The sequence below is a fragment of the Strix aluco genome, chromosome 3 (genome assembly GCF_031877795.1).
Source record: "Strix aluco isolate bStrAlu1 chromosome 3, bStrAlu1.hap1, whole genome shotgun sequence".
NCBI lineage: Eukaryota > Metazoa > Chordata > Aves > Strigiformes > Strigidae > Strix > Strix aluco.
The window spans coordinates 52377814-52392177 of NC_133933.1; the positions used below are offsets into that span (position 1 = coordinate 52377814).

The 14364-nt window shown below is 45.0% G+C and overlaps 1 protein-coding gene across 1 annotated transcript; it reads left to right on the forward strand.

Moving 5' to 3' along the window:
• The first annotated feature begins 219 nt into the window (after positions 1-219).
• DACT2 (dishevelled binding antagonist of beta catenin 2) lies at positions 220-14151 on the forward strand. The gene is made up of 4 exons (XM_074818564.1): positions 220-588; positions 6466-6598; positions 8026-8313; positions 11521-14151. The coding sequence occupies exons 1-4, from the start codon at positions 349-351 to the stop codon at positions 13317-13319; spliced, it is 2460 nt and encodes an 819-aa protein (XP_074674665.1). The 5' UTR covers positions 220-348; the 3' UTR covers positions 13320-14151.
• Positions 14152-14364: the final 213 nt, after the last annotated feature.

Sequence of the window (14364 nt, forward strand, 5' to 3'; positions counted from 1 at the left end):
GGGGCCGCCCCCGCGCGGGGCGGGGGGAGCGCACGGGCACTGGCTCCTCTCCGCGCGTATCCACCCCGAGAGGTGGCCCCGGCGCCGCAGCCCTCTTCTCTTCTCTTCTCTTCTCTTCCCTTCCCTCCCTCCCTCCTTCCTTCCCTCCCCCGTCCCCACCTCCCCCGTCCCCACCTCTCCTCCAAAACCGCAGGAGCCGCCGCGGCACCGCTTCACTCGCTCCGGTGCCAGCCGCGGAGCGGAGCGGGGCGGGCGGCCCTCGCCGCAGCCACGGCCCGGGGCGGGAGTAGCCCCGCCGCCTCCCCGCCGCCCCACTGCCATGGCCGGTGTCGCGGCCCAGCGTTGACGATGCTGCTGGGCGCCCCGCGGGCGGGCGGCTGGGATCGCGGCCGGGTGGGCGAGAGGCTGCAGGCGGCCCTGGCCGGCCTCCAGGAGCTCCAGGTGCTGCGGGAGAAGCAGCGGGAGCTGGTGCGGGCCGCCCTGGCCATGCCGCAGCGGCCAGCGGCGGGCGGCGGAGAGCAGCCCCCGTCCGCCCACAGCAAGGAGCACCGGCTGGAGGCCACCCTCACCGCCCTGAAGGAGCAGCTGGTAAGGGACGGGACGGGACGCCCCGCTACCCCCGGGGTCCGTTTCCCGCCTCCGGGGGGTCCTGCGGGGCCGCGGTGCTGAGGGCGGGCGGGCGGCGGGGAGCGCCACCGGGCCGCCCCGCACCGGCTGCCTGGCACCGGGGCCCCCTCGGGAGCTGCCGGCGCCGTTTCGCGCCCCCGCCACCGGCCCGGCGGCGGCCGTTCCCCCCCACGGGCAGGTCCGGGGGGGCGGCCGCGCCTGTCCCCGCCGCGGCCGTTATAACGGTCGCTGCTTTTCCTCAGGCGGGGCTCACCTGAGCCGAAATGCGTGGCGGTGGAGGAGGAGGAGGAGGAGGGCGGCTCTGTGCCAGGAGCGGCGCCGGGGAGAAGTTGTCACCCGGCTTTGCTCATTCATCGGAGCCGAGGAGTAGGAGATGATTAACTTCAGTAATAAACACTTATCACGCTTGTGAGCGCTCGGCTGCGGCCGGCAGTAGCCTTCTGGACAGGAGATCAGAAGCCACACACAGCGAGATACCCATAAACAGACTCAGCGCGCAGGGCTCTGGTGTGTGTGCGTACACCTGTGTGTGTGTACACTTATGTGTGCCCGTGCAGTTGTGTGCCAGTAGAGCCAGTCCACTAGGAAGGGGTTCGGGGTTCGTGGGCCAGTGGTACTTTGTTCTTGCCACGGATTGCGTGATCAAAAGAGAAGAATAACCGAATGCCAGGCCTTGTTTGTGAAGTGTTGCACCACCCGCTTGCACGCGTTTTTTGTGAAGGAAAAAATCTGAATTGCGATTGAAACGAGTTTCATAGGTGAGACAACAATCAAAGGGGAATAGAGCTTTAATCTCTAGTATGGGCAATTACACACTTCAGTAAACTCAGACTTAATTCAGAGCCCTTTCCCTCCTTGTACTGGGTGCAAGGCTTGGCCATCAGTTATCAATCAGGTGTGAAAACAGCACGGTTATTCACTCCCTGTAGGCAGCTTTATCAGACAGCATCTCGGAATAAAATTGGCTTTAACCTTCAAGAAAACCCAGCCACCACATGTGAAAACACTGCAGCAGGCATATCTTGATTCAAGTAAAACATGCAGGACAAGTGGACCGCCAACCACTTGATTACCTGTCATTGATAATTGTAACTAATGGCTCTACTTTATTTCTTTTTTTTTTTTTTTTTTAGCTAAATGAAAGAATTGAAGGCATTTATTGCCTGTCTGGGGCCACTGGGCTAACAGAAACACCCAATGACCTCTGACCATAGTGACTGTTCTTTTTTCATGTCATCTGTTTTGTTATAATTACTAATTTGTTTATGTATTTTTGAAATAAAATATGAAAATAGAAGATTAGCTTGTCAGGACTTTATTGGCACCTTACAAGGCTTTCCAAGGACATGGGAGGAACTAGCCATTAAAATGGAAATTAAAAAATGGCCTTTAATTTCTGCCCTTAGAAATACAGGAGTCAGGGGGGATGAGAGTAGCTCAGCACACCATCAGAGAGGGACAGATTTCGCCAGTAGGTGCCAGTGCAATTATTGGAAACATGTCTTCTGGGGGTGCCTGAGAGGGAAGTGTTCATAAAGCTTGAGAGGAGTGACTCAGAACTTCATAAATCCAGGGGCAGGTTCTTCAGCAAAAATGCAGTTCTACAAATGCTTAAAGTAGTGATACAGAGCTTTTCTGATTGACCCATGGCTGCTGGAAGCTTTTCAGACTGGTGTACCTGGTACCTTTATTGTTTTTTTCCCCTGCAAATTGCAGACATATATTTGAGTAGAGCTGCATACCTCAAAGCTGCTTAATAGCAAAGGAAACCCAGTTGAAAACAGGCTTTTCACAGTCCTCTTATAAATAGTCCACGGATCCTAGGAACTCAGCGACCATGGGCTGAAAACTGTTTCTTGGTGACTCAGGAGCAGCGTATTGCACTAAAAATCCTTGAAAATTCTGTTCATGATCACAGGAAATTAAGTTAAAACTAAAACCAACAGAAAACGCAAAGCACAGCATTGCTCAGGGAGTGTTACGTATTCATCGTTGTTGTTCTTGGCCCATGGACGATAGAGTATGTGATCACTGCTCTGTAAACTTTCAGATTGAGAAACTCATTAACAATGTAAATGTAGCTTTGCCTTGCAGTGTATCTTGATCCAAGTTTCAATCCAACTGTAGCCCTGCGCTTCAGTGTGGTCAGGGTTTAATTCATTAAAAGCGTGGTCCTTGCACCATAAAATGGGGAAGCTGTATCAGCTGGAGCTGGCTCAAGGCATCTCGGCAATGAAAACAAGGCCGATGACAAGTCAAGCCGGGCTTCTCCTGTAATGGTAAGGTGAGAAACAGAAGAGCAGAGGCAGTAGCCTAAAGGAGTCGAGTGCCACTAGCAGGAATGGGTGGAGCAGAGCCTTCAGATGCAGTGGGAACCACATGTGGATGCCACTCCAGCATCCCAGTCTTTTCCCCAGCAACAGGTACCAGTGACAGCCAGCAGCTGGCCTTTCCAGCAGTCTGCTGTAGGCAGCAAGGCTGCAGGCTTTCTGCTGCCCCTAGCAGCATGTCCTTTTTTGTCCCAGCCAGGAGCTCTTTTTGGTGGCCAGGGGCTCTTCTGGCAGCTGCAAGTTACTCAGGTGCAGGCAGGATCAACTCTGTAGCAGAAGAGAAGCAGAGTTATGCCATCTACTGTCTTTGATCCCAAAGGTGCTAAACCAGCCCTTTGGTCACACCATATGATGGTGACATAGAAGAAAAAGAGGTGCAAATTGAGGCTAATACAAAGAAAGCAAGCTGTGACACTTTCACTGTCAAAGTGGATGGATGTCTCAGGCTGCAGCATCCAGTATTTTCTCAGCTGTTTCGTCAGAGAATATATTTATAAAAATCAGCTGATTTGATTTGAATCCGATTATTTTGTTTTGCAAGCTTTCAGGTGTCTTATGGTGATATAAAAATGAGAGGGGACACATTATACTGAAGAGGAAAAAAAAAACCTCTTGGTACCCTGCATTTTGTACAGTTTTTTTTTTTCCCTTTAGATAGTTTTAAATAGAAGAAAACATCTTTTAACCCAGGTTGGGGTTTTTTAATATTAAACTAATTTAAAGTTTTTGTCAACTGTGAGAAAGAGGTGCTTCCAGAAGGAATTCACCTCACTCTATAAGTAAGGGTCTGGGATAGGTGAAATTAATTTTCATCTGAAATCGGCTGCTTTGCACCATCAGTTACAAAAAGATGCAAGGGTGAACAGATTTTAGGTGTGCAAAACTAGGTAAGATTAATGGTATCTTTTGTCCATTCCAAAATACAGTCAGATTAATAAAATTGTCAGATGCTAATCTACAACCAATAGACGTCAAACACACACCACCCCCACCACCCCCCCCTTTAACTGAAGAGATTAATCGTTAAGAGGAATAGTCAAGTATGACCAGTGGGTTTTGGTGCCTTGATTTGGTATGCCAATTTGTGTCGACTTAAAGGAACCTCCTTTTCAGAGAGTGTTCTTCCTTCTGAAAAATGAGTGTTATCACGATATCCTAGATTTGGCTCCCAAAATCTGTGGGCCATCAGTAGTACAAGTTGATTTGGAAAGTCTGGTCCTGCATTGTGCAGTGTACAGAAGTCTTCACAGCTGCATTGCCCAAAGCAAACAGATGGCTTCACCTGCAAGGTTTTGTCTCATGTAAAATTCATGTTGTGAATTGAGAAGGAGTGTGTTGAGGGTTTATTGTTCTGAGTGCTACTTATTGTGGTTATTAGAGCAATAACAACCTCAAGCAAACGCACCAGAAAAGTCATCCTTATCCAAGTGATTTGAGGAATGCTTCTTGTCTTGAAGTGCAGAAAGAGTTAACTGAAAGATCAAAGCTACAAAGTCTGCTGGAAACATGAAAACCCAATGGTGTGAGACACCATAAAAGGGTTAAATACGATGATGTAAATCATGTGTGTTGGGTAAAATGCTGTGAAAGCGCAGACAGAACCTGGAGGTATAATAAATAATCTTTGAATACCTGAGAGCCTTGTGGCCTCTCTGTCATTAATCAGAAACCACAGACTGAGGGATTGGCTGGCAAAACATTAATCATTAAGCAATTAATTCCAGCCGTGAAAACAAAACTTTGTGATTTCCTGAGTAGGTGGGATTGAAGGAGGCATGGCATGTTTTTGCTTTTTCACCATGAAGGAAATAAGTACTGAGGAGGTCATACATTCATCATTCAGATGGGATAGAAAATCTCCATTATTATTCAGTTCTTTCTTTTTGTTTATATGAAACAGGAAGAGGGAATATCACCACGGGTTTTCCTCGGAAGCAGTAATGAGCCTCTTGAGCTTAAAACCTTTCTAGATGTGTGACAGTAACAAAAAGGGGCTTTATTTCGTGTGTCTTACATGTTCCTCCAGTTCTCCATAAAAGCATGCTAGAAATAACTTTTCATTCATCTCAGCAGCATCACCAGCTGTAACAGTTGTCTCGTGAGACTCAGGACATCTGTCTTTTTTCTATCTTCCTTGAATCCCAGTTTCTAATAATTGACTGATTACCGTAGGATCTTAGCTTTCATTTCTTTTAGTATTTATAGCTATGGAGAAACCTAAAAATGCAGATATTAAAAGCTGAATAATCTGAACACAAGGTGGAGTCCAAAATGTGTACATACTGATTTTTATTTTCTGCATGTCATTTAATTTTGCAGATACTTTAATTAGTTCAAGGGACTGAGATTGTATTTTTCCATATTTGGGGTTGAAAATGCTGGTAGAACTGCCACTTGTATTTTTAAATCTGTAAAGTACACATAAAGAAGAATCTTAGCCATGTTTTTCTCGTCATTACTGAGTGGAAACCTGGCCTCTCAAGGGCTGTGAGCTCAACTTTACAACCAACTTCAAGAGACCACCTTTCTGTAAAGTACTGTTGGATGGATGGTGAGGTGGGATATAATTAGAAGCTGCCTAAATAGCAACTGGGCCTAGATAATTTGCCAAGTGCCATGTGAGAAGTTTGTGACAGAAACAAACTGAGGTTTTTTGGCTGGTACCTAATGCCTGACCATCTGCCTCGCCAAGCTGACGGCATAAATACTGGGGGAGCAACTGCGAGAGCTGTTACCTCAGATCAGCCTGGTCAGTGATTGCAGCAGGCAAACGACCTTGTTGCTGGCCTCTGAAGGATTATTATTATTCACAAGCTTGAGACACCATTTATTTTAAATACAGTCATTTTCACAGCAGTATTCAAATGCCGCCTTCTCCTTGCATAAAATGTGTGGAAATATCTTGCCACAAGACATGCAAGCAAAACTTTAAACAAAACAGATGTCACAATTTGTGCAGTGTACCCTTTCAACTATAAAGACGTCATCAAAGCCAAAGGTTTTACAGAAAGGAGTGTGCTGCCTTTACTTTGTGTGGCAATAAGATACCTTTACATACAGCAGTTTCATCAGGCAGCATCTTAGAGTTCGTGTAGGCAATTCGTAACGTTTATCTCATCTTCTGCTCAGAGGCAATGTATGGCAAAACACGGTGCATATATTAATATGTTAATTAGTTAAAAGATTGCAATCCTCTTTAGAGATATAGTTCCTGCCATAGGTTTAACAAAAAACCCAAAGGTTAAAATAAGTATATTCAGTATGAAAAGTTTTGAGAACGTGTCCAGCTGGGCAGAAGACAATATATACTGAGAAACAGAATGTTTTGTACTTGTCCATTATGTCAGTCTCATTACAGAGAGCCAATTGCAACAGTCCCTAGCTAAGCAAAACAGTTCATGAGAGCAGAATCTGTCCGGCACAGATGGCCTGAATTCATGTGTTGCCGCTGAGATGCTAACTGTGATTATTCTTCATTTCCTCCTTCTTCCCTCCACTTGTGAATTAGTCTCGTTTGAGGAGACAGGATGTCGGCTTGAAAAGCCACCTGGATCAGCTAGACCAGCGAATAAGTGAGCTGAAATTGGACGTCAGTAAGACCTCCAGTGAATACTTGGATAGTGACAGCCGGCCCAGCTCAGGTAATGTGCACTTGGTCCTTTATTCCAGGGGTGTGGTGCTAGGAGAACTGAAGAATGTCAACTGCTAAGCAAAACTCTCTGTATTGTTTGGTCAGAAACCGTGCCCCATGGCTGAGGCAGAGAGTAGTCATCTGGCACAGAGCACACTCACAGAGCTGTGGGAATTTTCCTGCAAAGATGATTTAGTTGGAAAATGCTTATTCACACAAACAGTATTTTTTCGGGATTTTTTTTTTTATTTTAAAATTGACATTTTAGCCACAAATGGAAGGAGGAAGAGACAAGTTTATTAATTAATTACCTTGTCCAGTGCAGAATGACCACTGGCAAAGTGGCTGGAGTCCTTACTAGAAGTGAAGGAGACCAACATCTGTGTCGGTGTTCTACTTCAGTCCAAGAAGGGTCCTGAGGTCTGAAGTTCTCTAAGGCTTTGAAGATTACTACCACTGCAGTGCTCTGGCCAAATGAATGTTTGATCATTTATATAAAAATGAAACAGGTGTATTAAAAGACACTTGAGAAAAACCACCCCAAAGCTGTCATGGACAGAAAGAGGTTGAGTTTCAGGTTTCTGGTCTAATTCACAGAGCCCACTGTACTGCAGACTTTTATAGCTAGGATGTCTGTTAAAACCAGTTTCTGTTATCTAGTCTGGGACAGTGGGAATACTTCTTTTTAAACTGAATTTTGAAAAGCCTTAAGTCTTCAGTGGGACAAGGAAAGAATTTTTTTATTTACAGCATACAGATTTGCAGCCTGCGAGTGGGTATAAAAAGTGCAGGTTTCTGTTGAGTGTTTAAGTTTAGGAGTTGTGCACTTAGGCACATACACAGTTCAAAAGGAAACAGCTTCCTTTTCTGTTTGCTTTATATAGAGAGGAATAATAAAAATTCCTATCTTGAATTTATACAGAGCCTTTTTAATACTTCCATAATTAATTGGCAATGATTGCAAGACTTGGAGAGGGAGGATAGCCTCCGTTCTCTGCCCTTAGACATTCCAGCTGTCACACACTTGGCAGCTCTGATCACAGGCAAGTTTTACTCTACTTTCCCATCCAAGCTGTGCTTGCATGCACCTAGCACAAGTTGCAACAGTGTAAGATGGCCCTATTTTATACCAGTTGCATAATAGTCCCCAAAGACATTCTCCAGTGAAGAATGGCCGTGATGGTGCTGCACTTCACCCCATCCCACCCTCAGAACTAAGCATGCATGCGTGTGCCAAGCTGGCTTAGGGCCTAAGTAAATATGCAGAACCCCAATAAAAGGTGTACCTCTGCTAAAGTTACCCAAATAAATGAATGTAAATTTAGGCCTGTGGCACATAGCAAATGAAGGTTTATTTTATTCTCTGCATTTTTCTTTTACAGAGCATGTTTAGTTACTGTAATAAGAAATATCCTCCTATTTATTTTAACTCTGCAGGCTTCTATGACCTGAGCGACGGTGGTTCTTGCTCACTCTCCAATTCTTGTACCTCTGTGTACAGTGAGTCCATCTCCTCCTCCCACGCCAGTCTCTTGCCCGGCTCTCAACACCCTAAAGCAAGGCTCAGTGTGTTTGATTACCGACCCAAGTCTGCAGACGAAACTACTGTGCACACTGCCAGCTTCCAACAGCAGGGAACCTATGTCAGCGATGGATGTCGGATTATAGCTAGCACAGACATTTCTGGCACCCCTGCCAGGTCCCGACCGAGGCCAGTTTCCACAGGTAATCAACTGCAGAATTGTATACACATTCAGGAGAAGGGCAGGATCCTGGTTATTATTTTTAGCACCCAATATACCAATGTGTAATCAATATATAGTACTCAATTTCAATACACAAAGTAAGAATTAATTGAAATCACAGAGCCAAACCGTTTACTGTCAAACTTTCACTTGTCCCCATACTCAGACACTTTTAAACAATAACAAATAGGAGAATGTATGCATTTAGGAACGGAAAGATATTTAAGTGCATGGGATAAAATTGTAATGAATGTTGAGATACTTTTTTTATTTTGCCTGTTTGTGAAACTAGGAGAATTGTAGTATTTTAAATACTTTGTGTGAAGGTGCAGGGATATATGAAAAATACAAGGTGAATTGAAAATTAGAGTGAGAAAGATTTTACAGAAATCTAAGGAGAAAGAGACTCTTCCAGACTTAGTGCCTGTTTTCTCAATCTGTTGTAAAATGATTATGATAACACTTCTATATACCTTGCCCTATTTATTCAAATTCATGTGGACTCAAACAGTACTCTCTTTTATTATTTATTATGTACAGTTAGGGATAACAGACACCAAAGGTTAATTGACTATATAGGAACCAGTCATGAGCCTAATAGTGGATCAACCATGAATTTGCATCACACTTTTAGACAAAATGGACAAAGTTCCATTAATATTCCAAATCTCTTGTTTACCCATCTGTGAAGTGACATCATACTCTTATTTTGGGTCCTTCCATGGCCTCAGAGCAACCTTGTGTTGGTGCAGTTCATATGGGGACCCAGCCAGATGTGCGACAGTTCCATTATAGAAACAAGGAGGCCACAGGGAACATCATTTCAAGTACTCTGTCATTCTGGAGTCATTTCCACAGCTTCTTGTCCTGAGCTAGTTCACCTTTGGCTTGCACAGAGCAGAAGCAAAGGCCACCTCTTCAGTACCTACCTGTGCAGACACACCTGAAGCGACGGTGGTAAATTATAGCATAAAAGCAAAATCTTCTCAAGGCTTCTCAGAGGCTGGGGATGGAGCTGAGCTTAATGATCCATGGCTTCCATGTTCAGAATACAGACTTCAATCAGAACTTTCCTGCCTTGCAACATTTTGCTAAGACCCCGGGGTTTTTTTGGATATGGAGATAGACTCGCAGAAAAAGGGATAGCTGTTGTTAAGTAGGGGTGCAGGAGTGAGGCTACAGACCTCCTTCAGCCCTCCTTCCTTTTTCCACCACCACCTCCCTTCTTCCTGGCTACAACCTCTTATTTCCTTCAGTGTATGAAACATTAGTGGGGTAGCAGTGGGCGTAGTCTTGAAGAAACAATTCTCTCAAAGTTGACCACATTGCAGGAAGTGAGGCAAGATCTTACTTCAGAACAGCATCATTTGGAGAGGAGAAGACATTTCTCTTTTCCTCTGCTTAGCTTGTCCCCACAGGTACCTGCAGGTACAAACTGATTGCCTTTTCTTTCAGTGGCAAGCGGAAAGCTTGCTGAGACACCACAAGCACAGCATTCTTTTGACACCTTCCTGGTTTTCTTGCACAAGAGAGTACCGCTACGCGCTGCCAACAATTTCCTAAAGAATTTTCTTTATGGAAATATGTTTGAGAAATCATCATCCTAACCTTTGCTGTAGCAGGTCTATAAATGCTTTAGGTAGGACACTGCAGAGAACACCAAATCCTGAGATCTTTCAGAAGCTTCCTGTCATAGCACAGAAATAGTCACTGTAAGTGAAATATGTGGTTGGATTTGATGGTTGTGTTTCCTGGTAGCATGAAGCAGCCTGTAAATCAGTTAGGTGAGGATTTGTTGGCGCTGAAGTGTGCACTGTTGTACAGAGAAATCCAAGCTAACTGCAGATGGTTCCCATACTCTTGGTACCAGAGGTAACACAGCACCATAGTGCTCTATTGGATGCCTTGTGTGGGTGGAACAGTCTTGCTTCAGGCAAGAATACATCCTGTCCTCACAGCACACAAGAAGTGCTCCTAAGAGGAAGGGGCAGCAGTCAAGTGTAACTTACAGCAACCTTGACAGTACTCCCAACATTTAAGAGATCTGAATTGGTGGCCATAAATGCCATCTTCAGGGACTGAGCCTCCCATCTGCCTGAGTAGTTACCCTTAGATTTTTTTCTCTCTCAAAGTAAAGGTTCTTTAGTCCATTCTTCTACACCCTTAAGGTTGACTTTTTAAAAACCCACCTATAGAATTATGACATTCCTGATTTTGTGCCTGTTAATAAAACCTCTGAATATGTCTTTTTGGAATTTCTGGAATCTCTTAAGAAGTTACTTACTTGACAAAGGCATGAGGCTGGTAATGTTATCAAATGAAATGAGAGATCCAGTTAGGAGGTTTCATTGGATTTGGGGTTAATGAAAAGTAGAATCATGTCACTCTCTGGTCTGTGGGACCTATGAGTCTTAATGGCTCTCCCGTGTGCATTGAGTGCTTCTGTTTACTAATGTCTTACTAAAGCAAAATGCAAAAGAATAAACAACCACAGCTTCCAATATTTAAGAGGTCAAGAAACACTATAACCTAGTGTCTGCTTAAGCCCTCTTAAAGCATCTGGTTGAGTACTATAGATTTTTCCAATACACGTAATATAAAAGGGTTGGAGGAAAAGCTGGAATTCAAATTTAACCATTTTTTAAAAAAATGCTATTGACTCTGCATGCTGGAAATTTCAGGAATTTGAGTTAACAGTCATATATCCAGAGGAAGTCTTTATCCTATCCTGGGGGCAAGATGTTCAAAAACTGTTATCTGTTGTATTGGATAATTTTACATGACATTCAGCTTCAGGCTTTCTGGTTGTTGGATTCACTTTTTACCTCTGCTCAGAAATAAAAATAATCCCTTATTTTTGTTTAGTTGGTTGGCTTCCTGTTAGTCTGTGACATTCTAGAACATTTTAATATATGCATAGATTTACTTTCATCCAAGTAGCACAGTTAAAATTTCCTGCAAAGGCATGAGTTTTATTATTGGCAGTAAAAGGCATTCTAATCTCCTGTTACGCTCAGGTGAATAAAAACCTTGAAGTAATTAAGTGATCTTGGAGGACTGAAACTATTTTCTTCACTGATTTTAGTGAAAGCTAGCACATCCCTTTGAAATACCAGTTTTAGCATAAGCATTTTGAATGTAATTGTCTGTGATTTAATTAGGTTATTTATTTTCATCCACTGTGTAGGTGACTTGGAAAGAGTCATTCCAGCAGACACTAGATTTCAGAAAGAGACAGATCCCAAATCCATGTTGCCTCTCTGCCATGCCGGAGACACACATTTGCTCAGCATGGACCCCAAATTCCAGAACGACTTGGTCTCCAAGAATGGCATCGATGTGTATCCTTACCCAAGCCCCCTTCATGCAGTGGCTTTACAAAGTCCCCTTTTCTCCCTAGTGGGGACATCCCCAGAAGCAGACCTCCAGGCTCCTCCCAGCAAACCCGTGCCTAGTGTGACAGGTCCCATCTTGATTAGGACTAGGCCAGCCATTGAGGCCAAGCCAGGGGGCTACATCAATAAATTACTGCAGCTGACAAGATGCAAAGGGAACAATCGGGCTGATGCCAGTGAGTGGGTTTCAACAAAGAGCCAGCCAGCCACAACGCACCAGAGACTCATTATAACACCCAGCACTGGTGGAGTGAAAATTAACAGCAGCAGTAGCCAGCTGGAAAAACAAGTAAGTTCTCTGGAAAGTAGCAAAGCTGAAGGGAAGCTGCAGAGAGAGGTGCTGGAGGGAGAATGTGCCAAGCAGCAGGAGACCATGCACTGTATGAATGAAGAACAGCTATCCACTCGGCCTGACACAGAGCCATCAGCTGTGAATAGTTGTTATCCTGCCAAGTCAGCAGCAAGGGGCTCTCCTCTGGCAGAAACAACAGAGAGCAGCGTGGAGCACAGTTCATCCTGCTCGCAGCTGTGCCAGGAGGACTCCAGCTCAGGCACCTGGAACGCTAAAGCCATCCCACCCAGAAAGCTACCTCTCAAAAGGTGTGGCAATGCCAAATTGGCTAATGCCGGAGGTCATGAGCGAGTGGCACGGAGTGAGTTTGTTCACGCTCAGTTCGTCCCTGCAGAATCCCACCAGGTCCGGGTCAAGTTTGCCAGCTCCAAAACAAAGGCAGTGAAGATAAAGAGGAGGAACAGTGAAAGGGTGCTACGACCTGGGAAGCAAGCCTTTTGTATGGAGAAGGCAAGAGGGTCCCATGGGCCTGCCAGGCTGCCTGCTGAGTGGAATCAGCCCCAAAGACCACATGGAGCGAAGGGCCTCGTGCAGAGACCTTCGTATTCTGGTGACGTAACCGGCAGATCGTGCTCAGAGTCTAGCCTGTTCCCTGTGCAGGTCCGGCTCCCCACTGTGCCATCCAGGCCAGAGCTCTCCAGAGCCTCTGCCAATGCACTGTATTCCCTCGAAGCAGGTTGCATAGACACAGCCAACAAGAAGAAGCAGCGCAAGTGGCAGTCCACGGTGGAGATCTCTGCCAAGGCCCACCTGGCTGGCCTCTCTAGTAGCTTTGGCCTGGGAGCGCCCAGGCAGCCAGCAAGGAGAGCTGGTGTCCTGCGCACTGTCAGTATGAGGGCTCGCTCCAAGAGTCAGCGCCATGGAGGTTATGCCAAAAGCGAGTCAGACCACTCCGAGTACTCTGCAGAGTGTGCTTCCCTCTTTCACTCCACCATTGCAGAGACCAGTGAAGGGGAGGTCAGTGATTTCACGACTAACCGTTTTGGGGACAGTGAGTCCAGTGAAAGCGATTCAGATGGCAGCAGTAACAGTAGCAGCTTTGCCCTTGACTATGATGAAGGGGATGAAAGTGAGCTCATTTGGCCTGAAGGTTCAGTCAGACAATCCGGGAATGTCGAAGCCACTTCCAAGCCTCTTCCCCCAGTGCCCAAAATCTGTCGCATCAAAGCTTCAAAGGCGCTAAAGAAGAAGATTAGGAGATTCCAACCTGCTTCTCTGAAGGTCATGACCATGGTTTAAGGGAGAGGAAGCATCTGTTTCTTACAGTGAGACATCCTGCTGGCTCTCATTTGCAAAACAAGAGAGCCCATGTGCAGAGAAAAGGACTTGCTTAAACGAACTGTGAATAACCTCTGAATCAACACAAGGGATCTTGTTTGTTACTGCCTGGACATAAATGTCACTGTATCTAATTTTATTTTTTGCCATTTATTCTGTAAATATGGATCCATGTATATTGTGTGATGCCTTTTTTACTATGCAGAAGGGTCACCATGGTGAAAATGAAAACAACCTCTGCCATAAGATTTCACAGGCAGGCTCTTGATGGTTTGTTGATGATATGCACCCACAGAATCAGTCCCAGACACAAAGGCTTCCCAAGAAGAGGGGCTCTTCTCAACTGGATATTTGGTAGCATCCCTCCCTCTTGTGAGGAACTCTTTGCAGTCTGAAGTCTGCATTAACCATCCAGCTGTCACTGTGCTTGTATGAAAAGCTCTTGGTGCTGTCCATAGTTTTACTTTCTTTCAGATCAACCACCCATACCTTCTCCCAAACATCAGGAGGATGTCTGTTCTTCTGTAAAATCAGTACTATGTTTAATCAAGAAGGGAAATGTATTTGTGAATGAGAACAAGACTTCAGTTTGTTTCCTGTTTTCAAACCTGAGAGTACAGGGTTTTTTTTTCAAACCCCCTCTTTATGATGTTCCATGTTACTGTTCATTTGTTGAATGGCTGAAAGAACATGATGGCTCAGTGCCACTGTGTGTGAATAGCTGGGACTGAGATTATAGCTTTGCCCCTGAAATTGCAAACTCAATAAATACTATTTAATGTACTTCTGAAAATTGTGCTTGTCTGACTTTAATGTCTAAAGAAAATTATTCTGAACTCTAACGTCACATCAGTAATGCAGAGGAGCTTTCTTTGGTGAAGGAGACTTGTATTTTCATGATTGTTGTGCAGAGGTGTTCTTTTATTTTTCAGAGGGTTGCTATAGCTCATTCAGAACCAGGGTCCTTTCAGCCTCTATCTCAGGAAACCTGCTTCAGCACCTGCTT

Coding starts and splice junctions, on each gene's coding strand:
- DACT2 (XM_074818564.1), top strand. CDS start 349: ATGCTGCTGGGCGCCCCGCGGGCGGGCGGCTGGGATCGCGGCCGGGTG. Junction 6,599..8,025: donor TGACAGCCGGCCCAGCTCAG/GTAATGTGCACT, acceptor TTAACTCTGCAG/GCTTCTATGACCTGAGCGAC. Junction 8,314..11,520: donor ACCGAGGCCAGTTTCCACAG/GTAATCAACTGC, acceptor TCCACTGTGTAG/GTGACTTGGAAAGAGTCATT.